Source organism: Lissotriton helveticus, chromosome 4_1, assembly GCF_964261635.1.
Source record: "Lissotriton helveticus chromosome 4_1, aLisHel1.1, whole genome shotgun sequence".
Taxonomy (NCBI): domain Eukaryota; kingdom Metazoa; phylum Chordata; class Amphibia; order Caudata; family Salamandridae; genus Lissotriton; species Lissotriton helveticus.
In genome coordinates, this window is record NC_136063.1 from 497494870 (window position 1) to 497508504 (window position 13635).

Genomic DNA, 13635 nt, shown 5'->3' on the forward strand with positions numbered 1-13635 from the left:
GTGTTATGAATTTTATTCACTCCTAAGTAAACTAGCAGGTATCTAGATCTCTAATGCTAAAGCCAGATTTAGTTTTAATGCCAATAAATCCGGTAGACTATGAGCTAAATATTTACGTGTAAAAAAAGATAAAACTCAAATTACCTCAATTCATGGTCCTCATTGTAACATTGCTCTTTCTCACAATGAAATTGTTAATGAATTTTTTACTTTCTATTCTGCATTATATAATAAACCCGATTTTCAGGATGTTTCCTTAATTAATTCCTCCTTAAATTCCTGTAAATTTCCTAAAATGTTACATTCCGATAGAATTGGACTTGATGCGCCTATTACTAAAGATGAAATCTTAACAGTTATAAGATCCCTTAAAAAGAATAAATCTCCTGGTCCTGATGGGATTCCATCGGAATTTTATAAAGAATTTCAATCACACCTTTTACCTTTTTTATACCAACTATTTTCATTTTTTGGATCTACAGGAACTACCTCTGGTTCTTTTACAGAAGCTCTAATTATAGTACTTCCAAAACCAGATAAAGATCCCACTCTTGTATCTAATTATTGTCCTATATTCCTAATTAATCAAGATTGTAGATTATATGCTAAAGTACTTGCTACTAGATTGTCCCCCATATTAAATTCTAATATTCACCCTGACCAGTTTAGTTTTATGAAGAATAGATATTCTGCTAATAATACAAGAACTTTACTACATATTATTGAACAAAGTCCTACTTTAACGTTACCATCTGGAATTCTAGCCTTAGATGCTGAAAAAGCATTTGATAAAATCCATTGGCAATTTTCATTTTATACGCTATCCTCTTTTAATTTTGGAGATACTTTTATACGAATGATTTCACCTCTTTATTTTGCCCCTACTGCTCGTTTATTTATTAATGGCCAAATATCAAATCAATTTTCGCTTTTTAGCGGTACACGACAAGGTTGCCCCTTTTCACCTCTCTTATTCTTAATTGGCATTGAACTTTTTCTTGCCTCTATAAGAAAATGTGATAATTTTAAGGGACTCAATATTAAGGATGGTATTGTTAAAACACTTGCTTATGCGGATGATGTACTTTTATTTGGTAGTGACCCTATATTATCGTTACCCTCATTAATGGATGTTATAACAAATTATTCTACAGTATCGAGATACACTTTAAACACCAACAAAACAGATTTTTTTCCTTTAAATGTTTATTGCACTATCGATATGTTGCCAATGCGTGACAATATATGGCAAAAGAATACATTAAAATATTGTGAAATTTTATTTTCCTCATCTATAAAATCAACAATGAATTTAAATAGTGATTTCATCTTAAATCATATTAAAAACAAAACGTCTAAATGGGCATCACTACATCTTTCATAGTGGGGTAGAATGGATTCCATTAAAATGACTATTGCTCCCAAAATCTTTTATACCCTTGCCATGCTCCCTACACAATTTCCATTACGGTTTTATAAGGATATTGATAAATTGTTACCAAAATTTTTATGGAATAACAAAGCTCCTCGTATCAGTTATAAAAACTTAAAAATACCTAAAAGTAATGCTGGATTTGGTATCCCAGACTTTTTTCTTTACCATAAAGCTTTTATTTTAAAACAAAGTTCATTATGGTTTAATCACTCTTTTTTACAAGATTCTCCTGCATGGTTATGTATTGAGAAAACAATAAAACGTCCATTTCTATTGCCTGCTTTGATGTCTATGTCTAACAAGGTTACTCTGTTTCAAAAATCTGTTATTATTAAATCTACTAAAATGTTGTTTAATGATCTTGATTTAATTTTTCTCGTTCCCATGAATAATATTAATGAAGTATCCTTATGTTATAGTTGTGTTATTAAACTGAACAGAAGTATTACTTTCTGGTATTCATGGATTAAAGCTGGCATTTTTTATCTCAAAGATGTCTATTTCAATAACACCTTTATCTCTTTGAAAAATTACAAGAAAAATTTGGCTTACATAACTCTGACCTTATTAAATATCAATATCTCTGCAATTCAATCTTAGATTCCTTTCCCAATGCTATTCCTTCTAATGTTACAGCTGGTTTATCAATTTACATTCAAACGGTCAATAGTTCATCTCATGGGGTAAGCATCCTATATAAAAAAGTATCAGATACTTTAGGTAGCAATTTAGAGATTATATTAAATTTTTTAGAAAAATGAACTTTCACTTTCTTTATCTATAGACACATGGAAGGATATTTGGCGCAGTAGTATATCTGGTTGGCTACCTGTTTTAATTTACCAAACTAATTCCTATATCCTATATAATCGTTTATGGACTCCGTCAAGTTTATTTAAGGCTAACCTTATTCCCTCTGCAGATTGTTGGCATTGTAAATTACTTCCTGGTACATTACAACATTTGCTGTTTGATTGTCCTTTGGTTTCTAAATTTTGGTCTGAAGTTTGGGATATCATAACAAAACGTTTCAAGCTTCATTCCGATATTTCCTATCAATTAATAATCTGTAAATCTGCTATTATATCTCAAGATCTACTTGATTTTGAACATAAACGCTTCAATTTACTAATCTCAGCTGCGTTAAAATCCATTACGTTTTGTTGGAAAGATGTTTCTATATTATCTGTCAATGCATGGTGGTCGTGGTTTCTCTTTACTAGGAGAGGTGGTCAATTGTCTATGAAAGGGATTATTCATAATTCAAACGCTTATCAATCTTTTTGGACCTATTGCTATCTATTTATCCTCATAATGTTGTATTTATAACTTTATTGGTGACTTTATTTCAAATAAGATCTTCTTCAAATACATTAGTCTAGCTCTGTATACATCTTATGTAAAAGTTATTATATTTGTTCCCCCTTCCCTTCCTCCCCCTTACCCCTTTTATTTTCTTCTCATGATGTAGTATCTTAATACCTACTGTAATTTTGTATTATTGATGATTAATCTTTGACATGTTATTTAGGTATTTTTTGCTAATTAATAATGTTTTATGTATTGTCTTTATTAGTTGGTACTAAACAAAAAATTCAATAACATTATTTTGAACTCAGATTTTGTAAGCCATGCAGGCCATGCAAGGTGGCCTTGTGTGGCTTGATAAATCTGACTTTTGTGTTGCGTTACCTTGCGTGGTGCAAAGGCAATGCAATACTTCGATAAATCTGGCCCTGAATTCTGTGAAAAGCGCGAGTAAATCTTTTTTCAATATTGGTAGAACCAGAACAACTTCAAACTTCGCGAGGTGAAGGAAAAGGGGTTTCTGCACATTTAAATTGATCCGTAATATATTACGACATGCGCACTCTACACCTGAGTGATGAGGGAATGTATGTATATAGCCAGAAGCTACATAAACGACATACAGCATGAGTGCAACTTAACCTCTGCATGATGTATATATATGTATATTTATGTTCCTATGTAAATTATCAGCATTAAATCCATTAGAATTATATTGATATAACACTGTATAATGCACAGTGAAAACAACCCTGTGGCAATACAGGGCATACATTCTAGAAAAAGCAGACAAATAAATAATTACATAAACACAACAGCTTCCATTTTATAAGTATGTCTCCATACTGAAGCCTCGTTGACACTGACACTCACATTTTGATCCTGACGAAGAGGTCCCGCTTGATGTTGATCGCGATCCTCCTTTTAGAGCAAATAGGGCTTTTGCCCTTCGAGTCAGAGGTACTGAGATGCGAGGGCGCTTCAGTGGGATGACTGCACGAAGTGGAGGCGGGACACGACCATGATATTCAAACAAACTAGGGAAAAAAGGGACATTTGTTTTTTAGAACTTGTCAGTCAAAAGAAAACTCTAGATAATTTTGTCACAGATGGCTGTCTGTATTAGGAGAATACTCACAGCATTGTAAGGGCCAACTTGCTTTAACAATTAGTGCAAATATTCATTATGCATTTGTGGGGGGGGAAGAGTCACAGTTCTTCTTGTATATACCATAATGACTACAAGCTCTGCCATGTTCAGGTATAATTGCACAGCATTCCACGCTGGGCCTCAGGGGAAGGTGAGAACTCTATTTGCTGGATTCATTATTATTTTTCTGTACCGCAGTATCACAGATATTAATATATTCGAAATACAATGAATGTGCATAAAGTGCTCTATAATATGAATCTGCCATAAAGCAAAATGTGTACCCGAGCATGTGGAGTCATTCAGGTGTCATTTCTTAGTGCCGATCTTTTTAGGCCTGTCCTTTGGGACAGACCTAAAGTTTCATTAAATCTCTTCTGGGTGGCTTCCCATCTTTCCCCATTCATGCGCAAATACTAGTGGACATTTTGGAATGCTTTTTATTATACTTTCTCATTGTTTGCGGTTTCAAGATGGCTTATGAGTTACATTCTTGATACTGTTATAATAAACTACAGCAAAGGAAGTAAGCACTGGCAAAGCCAATAGCATTGAGGCTATGGCCTAGTCTATTGGCTTTGTCGGTGCTTGTTAACATGTTTCTTCACTTGCCATCCTGACTTGTTCATTTACGTGCATATTTAATAATCTTTCACACAGTGCTCGGCGGCTAGCAAAATTGCTGTGCTGAGTTGCGTGAAAGGGGGCTCTTGCCTTAGACTGGTGAACTGTGTGCTGCCTAGCGCCAACGCAGGTACCCTTGCATCATGGTGTAAGAGTTTCCGCTTTATGGGGACGCCTTCCTGCACAAAAAAATCCAAAGAGGCATATTACTCTTTCTATGCATGCTGCCTCATTGAAGGCGTAGCATTTTCATAGCTTTAGAAATCTGGGAATGTGCCAGATTCCATGGGTGGGTGCATGGGAACACCCATGCTCCTCCCATTGAGCACCTCCCAGCTTGAAATGTAACACAATGCTGCTGTAGTAGCTGCGCTGTGTTACATTTCTTTACAAAGCCATGCGAGGTGGCTACATATTTGCATTGTTAACACGTGCCACATGCACATGCTTGATACATCTGGGCCTTGATTTTATTTTAGTTTGCTATGCAGATGACAATCAATTAATTGGTTGATTAAACAATGAGTCAGGAAAAATACAATTCAACTAAAAAAAGTTCAGTTACACTGTATGAAAACATGCCTTAACTAACTTCAGTTAGATTCCAACAATACAGAGCTGTCAGTTCCTTGTGGTTTTAATATCCTATGGTCAATCATATGATAGCCTTCATAGCTGTGCTCACCTATCATGAATGTGCTTGTGTTTTATGTCCAGCAAGTCTGCATAAAATAACAGACACTTCCTCCCTTCACAAAACTCTGAACTTGGCTTGAGTTGCTTCCACATGGAGTATAGTAATTCCTCTTGCTGCACCTGCATAATGACTATTCGGAAATATATTTTGAGGGACCACATGGACGGCGGCTATTTTTCCATCCAACAGGGCATTAGGTGAAATTGAACCACAAGTTTCCTCTCCTGAAGTAGCTCCTCCAATGGTAGAGACTGGCACTTTATTGAGGACACCACAACTGCTATGGCAGAGAAGTCAGAACGAAGTAACACGTTCACCAACTGTATAGCGGGTTAGAGATTGTATTGATAGCATTGGCGGCTGACATCAACGGGGGGCATGGGCACACACAAAATATTATTAAAAAATTAAATTAAAATAAAACTTACCTGATGCAACGTCCTCGCTCAGGACCTCCTCTTTAATGGAACCGATGCTGGAGCTCCCTTGCCCAATCCTGGCGCTGCTCACATGCACCATGTGAGCAGCACCAGGATTGGTGGGAGCGTCCTCACTCGGCGCTCCACAGTGCTCTGGAGGCCTGCACTTACTCTCAACCTTAAGACAGCTGGGTTGAGAGTTTTAAAGTGAAATGCATATGCAAAACAGTCTCGACCCTGTTCCTCATGGGAACAGTCCAGCCTGAACTGCCAAGCTAGGTCTTACCTGGACCTGAAACAAGCATCCTGTGACCGGTTTTGGGGGTCCATCATCTTCTTGAGTTTGCTTTATTTGTCCTAAGTGTGCCAGGTATGCCCAGACGTGGTTCCCTTGATCACTTTGCCACTGGATTTAAGCTAGCCTGGCTGATGAGGGGTGTTTCCCCAAAACCGGTCCCAGAAGGCTTGTCTTACAGTCCAGGGTAAACCTGGCTTGGCAATACGGGCTGGACTGTTCCCATGAGGAACAGGGTCAAGAATGATTTGAACATGGCTGGTTCTGAATTGGGTGGCAAAGTGAGCTAAAGAATGATAATGGATTAAATTCTGATATGGGACTGGGGACGAGGGTCTGAAAAGTTTCAGCGAGTGTCTGAAAAGTTTCAGCGCTCCGTCTATCAGATCCTTGTGTTCACTTTAAACAGTGCCTTAGCCAGCCCACCACCTTCCCTGCTGCTAGGTTCAGAATGGGGGGGGGGAGTGACATTTTGTTTATCTCTGGGGCTTTGGGGGAAATTTTAAGTGGGGCAACGCTCCTCTACTCCAATGGAGGAGCCGCCTCCGATTGAAAGTCAGACATTTCACTGGCAAAACTCTAATCCAGGCTATACAACTGAACACAGACAACATAAATGTATGGATGAAAGTCGAGAATTATCCAAACAGAGGTGGCACCTTTGCCTTTTTTTCTTTTTGTCAAGACAGGCGTCTGTTTCTTGTGTCCCTGAGGAATCCATCAAACGGGATAGTTAGTGCTCGTTAGGGGCACCATTGGTACCCTGAGGTCAGGGGACCTTTATTGGTCTCCCCGATCTGTAGTCTTGTGGGGGTAACCCTCGCTGTGGAAGCCCTGACCGGTTGCAGGTGTATAGTTTTATTGGAGGTAAAGTAGCTACATTCAGGTTTGATGCCTACCAGTCTACAAAATAGAAATAAAAACTCAATAGGTTTGAGCAGAGTAAGGACATTTGCATTATTTATTTGTGTACTTGAATTGTTTGTAAGCATTATTTGTATAAGGTTTTCAATAAAGATGGCAAACATTGTAAAGTGTGTTCACTGGCGATGCTTCATGGTCAGCAGTTCTGCACTTGTCATTAGTGCTAGCCATAGCTGATTGTGAGCAAATGTATGGATAAGAGGCTATAGCATTTTCAAGCTAGAGGATGGATGCGGTCTACAGAAGCGATCAAAGACTGCCTAACCTCACTTTTTCCACACTCTCTTATTCTTTAATTACAAGACCTGTCTGAGGGGTACTACTCTTGGATTCTCACCAGAGTAGTCCACATTAAATTGGGGCTGGCCGCCACAATGCATTCTGGAAAGAAGGCAGGGGATGTTCTTCACGTAAACCCTACTAAGGAGAGAAATTGTGCCCCAGCCTGGTTGGTTTGCTGAACCTTGGGAAATGAATGGCACCGACTGGCTGTCGGCTGCTGCCCAGGTCACAGGATTTCTTAATTTTACCTAGTGCATCCTTCCCACTTCTCAGGCATCTTGGATACAGACATGAGTGACTAAAACTCCACGAGTGAGGAGCGGGTAACCAGAGCCTCTAGGACCCAGGTCACAAAATCCCATTTTATAGGACCAACAGCAACTAACACTAAAGTGTGAGATAGGGTTTTCTGCTTAGCTGCAGTACTGCACTTCTCAAACTCAGAAGCACTGTTCATGTCATTTGCAGTTATTGTTACACTGTATTTTGTATGCTTGTTTCTGGTGTTTGAGATCAGAAGGCTTATGAAGAGTAGAGGATTGAGACCCTGAAAAACGTAACTCGCGTTTGGTGGGAGCACTGCTCCTTTAATCGGTTAGTGATAAAGAACAAGAGATGTTTGCAAACACTGCTTAAACAGGCACCAGTTCGCAGACACAGTAACTGCATTGTCCTTGAGCTTTAGTGTTCAGGTATTTGCAATTATTGAGTGATCGCAAACAGAATGTAGTGTTATTGCCAGGGGATCAGGTTCTATTACTGTACTGTGCTGCATTATCATTGTATTGCATTCCGTAGAGTTATCAGTTTCAAAATAATATTAACTGACAGCCTGGGGTGGCCATTCACATCTCTGATGCCCCCTGCCTCGAACCAATCATACACGTCATCCTTTGAGCATGGCCTTGACTGCATATGGTTTCCACAGAGTCCTTGAGACGTCCTTGTACATTGTCCCCATTAATGGACAGGGGAATTCTCACTTTTGACATTGGTAGGCTTTCGGTGCCAGAGCAAGTTTCTTGGCAATGACCCTGGCAGAAAATATGTGTCCAATGGGCAGAAGGATTCTAGGTGAGAGACTCGGTACCTAAGACTCATGAAATTCACAATAAAAGAAAATAAATAGGGCCATAACGTAAGGAACATGAGTTAAACATGCCGCACGACCATAGTTGAGTCTAGTTATTTTTGCCACTGCTTTTAACATAGGCAACAATGAACTCAACATCTAACACATTACCATATTCATAAAATGATAACTAACATGCAAGGCAATTTACACCACCAGGGTGCCGTGTGTTAAAGCGTAACTCTCAGACTTGGCAGCATTAATTGCAGGCAGCTGTCAGTACATATAGTTTCAGCATACTTGGCACATTATATTTCAATATATGAAACCTCCACGCTGAAGAGGAGTTACTTGTTAACAAGTTTGCTGCGCCACCGGCACATTTTGTAATTTATGCAAAATAACTTTTCACAGATGAATAAATGTTGCAATTCACTAAGAGGAAAGCGATATGTTCATTATTTTGGAAAACTCCTGGGGCCTTCGTTCTTGTTTGTAATACATTTGCTAATTACACGCTTGTGATACGGTTCTTGACGCAGCTCATAGTCAATCAAACATCCTGTCAAACTGACTTCCCATTTAGAAACTGAATATGTAAAACGCATGGCGGCGAGATCTCAGTGATATAGCGTGATACATTAACCCCTTCACTGCGGCGGCTATTCCGCTAAGGGGGCGGGGCGGCCGCATGCTGGTGACGGAACCGCTCCGTCATCAGCCGCGGTTGGGCTGTGCTCATGACGGAGCGGTTCCGTCATGGCCCCGCCTGCTCAATAGAACGCCCAGCACAGGCGCGGAATCCGCACCGCGCAGGCGCGGCGGCAGGGCCATGACGGAACCGCTCCGTCATCAGCACAGTGCCACCGCAGCTGATGACGGAGCGGTTCCGTCATCAGCATGCAAAGAGTTAAATGAGAAATATTAGATTTCAGTCCAACTGAGTAGGGGACTGCTCGAACCTGGCATGAGTCGCATTGGGGCATAAGGTCGGAATGACCATTCTGCCTCTCTGGTATTTCCCCACTATGCTGCTGGCTAGGGGGCTGGCTTCTGTGACCTAGGCATGCCCCTTAACACCATATTAGTCACTACCACCTGCAGTGTGGGGCCAGAGTGAACGTTTTAGCCACAATCGTTTTTAGTGTCTGGCCAGGCCCTGATGGCCTGATATGGTATTCACCAGAAGCAGGAGTGCCTATTTCTAAAGGCGCATTGCTGCTTTGTACCCTCTGGGCCTCATGTTGGCATAGGGCAGTTCCGCAAGTCTTCTTGCTGTGCTGCCCTACGCCAAAGTGAAAGGGCAGGAATGCACCCTATTTATGAAAAAGGGAGAATTCCTGTCCTTTCCCCCTGTGCTTGTGCACAATTTGCTACCTAGCACCAATGCAGGTACCATTGCACAATGGTGCAAGGGTGTCTGCATTGCATGCAGGACTGGTTTTTTTGCAGGAAGAGGCACCTTCCTGCACAAAGAGATGTTTTCCTCTTTCTATGCATGCTGCAGAATGCAGCACACACGGAAAGAGAATAAAACCAAGGAGAAAGAAAAACATTGCTCCTTGTTACGCCTGGTCTGGGGGCGGCGTAAGGTTTTGGTGCAGCCCCAGGTTTACGTGCTTAAGTAAATCTGGGGCAGCGTCAAAATCCATGGGGGTTGCATGGGAAAATCCATTGCAACCCCCATGGAATGCCTCCCTGGCGCAGAGTACGGCAACACAGCTAATTGGCTTGCTTTGTCTTACTCCATATCTATGAAGCCATGCAAAGCCACACGAAGAGGCATTGCGTGCCTCATAGATATAGTTGAGAGGTATGCCCCACCCGAGCCTCAGAAAAAGTGATGCTCTCTTTGGTTTTATTGGCAGCTGCAAGGTAGCCTCTGGCCAACTCCTGTCATCTCACCTCTCATACCTCACACATTGTAGTAATTATCTGCCAATATGGAGCACATTTCCAAAAAATGTAGCCACCTCACTAACTGCGAAGGATATAAAAAGAGTGGCTACCTTAGAGAAAAATAAGTATTGTGTCTCTAATATTTTCTAAATCACTCTAAAAAATTCTTCCATGCCCAAAGTGGATAAACAGAGTTCTTCCAGAATGAAACTCCTCCTGAGGCAGCCACTTTGATGGAAAAACCTCTTGCAGAGAACTCCAATGGTGGTGAAATGTCCACTGTTTCCACTGGCAGGGTGGCAGAGCATAGGTCTGCAACAGTGTTGGATCAGAAATTCTGCCACCTAGACTGTAATTGATCCTCCTTCTTTGATGGTATAACAGCTGACAACAAGGTTGTATCAGTTTCTCTGACAATAAATCAGGAACACTTTGAGTTTTAAACGTATGGTGGGACATTCACAAATACTTTTCCATTTCTGAGTTTAACCTAGGTGTGCCAAAAAAGCCATCTGAGGTCATAAAATCAAGATCTTCCGACATTTATGCACACTGAACGAATGCAGGGCCTGATTTAGCCTGGCGGTCGATACTCCCTCATAAACCTGACAGATATCCTATCCACCTTATTAACAGTATATAATGCAGTTTTAATAAAGCAGATGGGATATTTGTCACGTTTCAGACAGAGTAACCCCTCTGCCAAACTTTTTTGGGAGTGAGAATAGAGGTTAAGTACTAGATTAACCTGTTTATATTTACCGCTTTAAATTATCCTCTGGTAAATTTAAGACGTATAGATTTACAAACTTGGTGCTGAGAAAGCAAAAACCGCTCTTTGTTGAGGCTTGTAAAATCTGGAACGACTCCTGGTGGCTGTCGCCGCTGGGCCTTGCGCCTAAACCAATGAGAGTAGCTAAGAATCTTGTTTTTTTAATTCTCTATCTATACAAGACCAGGTAAATGCAACATGTGGTGTATGTTTTGGCTTCCTCCGCTTGCTGCCTAAGCTTTTTTGTTGAATCCTGACAGATTGGCGAAGGACAGTTACTCAAGCATTAATTATGAGTAGGCTGGACTACAGGAATGCCTTATACCTAGGAGTGCTCCGCTTCCTATTTACTCGTTTGCAATTCATCCAAAACACGGCAGCTAGACTTCTCTGCAAAAGTATATGAAGCTGCTCGGCTTCTGCCTGCTTGAAGTCACTCCAGTGGCTCCTAATACACGAGAGGGCCAAATTCATGCTACTATGTCATGTTCATAGGACACTCTACCATATTGGGCAAGCCCTACTAACGCGAGAGAGTTGCCTTCTATAAGCCTACACGTGCACTTCGTTCCCCTAATTTAGCTATGGTGAAGGCCAAGTTCTTTAAAGAAGCCAAAATACGTGGACGTTCTTTCAACCAAGTAGCAGCAATCCACTGCAATTCTTGCCTTTTGATCTCCGCCTTACCTCTGACCTCTTTTCAGTTCGAAAGAGATTGAAGACTTGGTTACTCCCCCTATTATGGTTGAAGCATGGTGGCGCATTCGCCGGGATATCTCCTTGGGGATGATTGTAGCACTTTATAAATACAGTAAATTAATGGATAAATACCTGGGTTCCACTAGGTAGGCCTTTGACAATTTACTATATTAAAACCTGTAGAAGCTGAAGGGAAATTATTTTTTAAATAAAAATATTAAAGGCCCCCGTTCAACATTTTTAACCATTCTCGAAGATGAAACTGGGATTTTCCCCACAGCTGTTCAGCAGGCGCCCAAGAATGTATATGCTGACAAATGGTTCGTGTATAAACCTGAGAGAGCGCAAACTGATTTAAATGTATGAGTACATCACACTTACCTGTAGTAAGCACAAATCATGAAGAGAAATGCCATGAGTGCTAATAGTATCTGCAAATATATTCTGAATGTATAGCTAATGTAGAGATTTAAGTAGAAGTGGAACTAATACAGAAATGTGTGACATTATATGACTTTATTAGACGTGATTATTTTTGAATCCATGTCGTGAAGCTGCTAAAACATAAGATGGTATGTGGTTAAAAGCAGAACGTGGTAGGCCTCAGGGCCAGAGCTGGAGGGAAAGGGAAGATGGTTCTTTTCACGACGCAGATTATATTAACGTTTTTGGTCATTGCATTAATAGACCATGATTTATAGAAATGTTTACTTAATAATAGAATAAGAGTATTAACATGCTTTAATTAAATGAAGAAGTTGAATGTTATAATCATAATGAGAAATATTGTAGGCCTGAAATGTTTTAACGTTGATTTACACGTACATGTCTGGGCTGAGAAATGTTGCAAGCCTTTTTAGAAGTATATGAGAGTTGGGTTCTTGGCGGCAGATATCTGTCTGCAACAGGAAAGGGGGGATCCAATTATAAATGAATGAATAGAGGTCTGTTCAGTAGATGGCCCAGACATGGAGGAGGGTTCTGGAATGTTTAAGGGGTATCAGCGGGCCGGAGAAGAGTCTGAGAAGCAAGGTCAACTCTAACGTCTGAGGCCCAATACAAAGCATCATGGAAAAAGCCTGAAGCTACACCACGTGAGAGGCGTTTCGCAAGGGGCGTCTCAAATGTTGTTGACTGTTTTGTATTAGGGACAGCACCCCTGGGTGGAGTTAGAGCAGAGACCTGAGGACCCTTTAGAGAGCGGATGGGTAGGCAGTGAGGGGTCATGACTGGAGAACTATAGGTTTTCACCAAGAGACTTAGAGTGGGTGACTTCCCTTGGGGGTCATTCACTGCTGACACCTTTGTTAGGTTGGGATTTGGTTAAGTAGGGATACCATCTAGAACAGGGTAGGGACGCCTAACCTGTGTTTGTTTTCCTCCAACCTAAATGAAGGAGAGATATGCATCTATGCTGATAGCTTTATTATTCCTAGAACTTGTGTTAGTGATTTCTGTTGCTCGTCTGAGGGCTTTTCGAGAGCACATGTATGTAATTGGACCTGTGTATCTCGTGAATCTCATTCTGAGATGCCTGTATTTGCAGCTCATTATATCTTTACAATAAACTTTTGAAAACTAGAAGTTGTCCGTGATCTTTGAGAGTAGAGTCCTTTCTTGGGTGAACTAACATAGAAATGGGTGTACTGTTTTCCTCCTAGACAGGCAACAAAGGTTCAGTCGACCAGATCGAGGTTTGGATCAATAGATATAAGGTATCGATCAAAATCTCGCCCTTTCAGTTGGTAGCTATAGAGGATGGTTGCCTTCTTGAGGACGGTGACCTAGGCCAGGTTAGCTTACCCCAAGGCCCCTAGAAATCGATGATCGGAAGAACAGCCCGCAGATGAAGATCCGGATGACGTGAGACAGAAAAAGCAGCAGTATCGGTCGAGAGTGAGTATAAAGGGTTATGCGTTAGATTGCGGTGTTTTGTATTGTATCTATGTTGTAATGTCTGGCGGAGTTGAATGTCTGTAGAGTGACTGTGGAACAGGTTGTGAGCGCGCGCAACCGGTGGAAATCTTAAGTTCAAGGAGAGCTTAAGTGGTTCGGGTGT

The 13635-nt window shown here is 40.7% G+C and overlaps 1 protein-coding gene across 2 annotated transcripts in view; it reads right to left on the bottom strand.

The window, feature by feature from the left end:
- Nucleotides 1-13635, bottom strand: part of RALYL (RALY RNA binding protein like) — a 1751515-nt gene that overhangs the window by 95836 nt on the left and 1642044 nt on the right. For both annotated transcript variants that reach the window (XM_078687094.1, XM_078687095.1), the window contains one exon: nt 3617-3780. In XM_078687094.1, coding sequence (XP_078543220.1) covers nt 3617-3780 — 164 coding nt within the window. The remainder of the gene's footprint in view (nt 1-3616; nt 3781-13635) is intronic.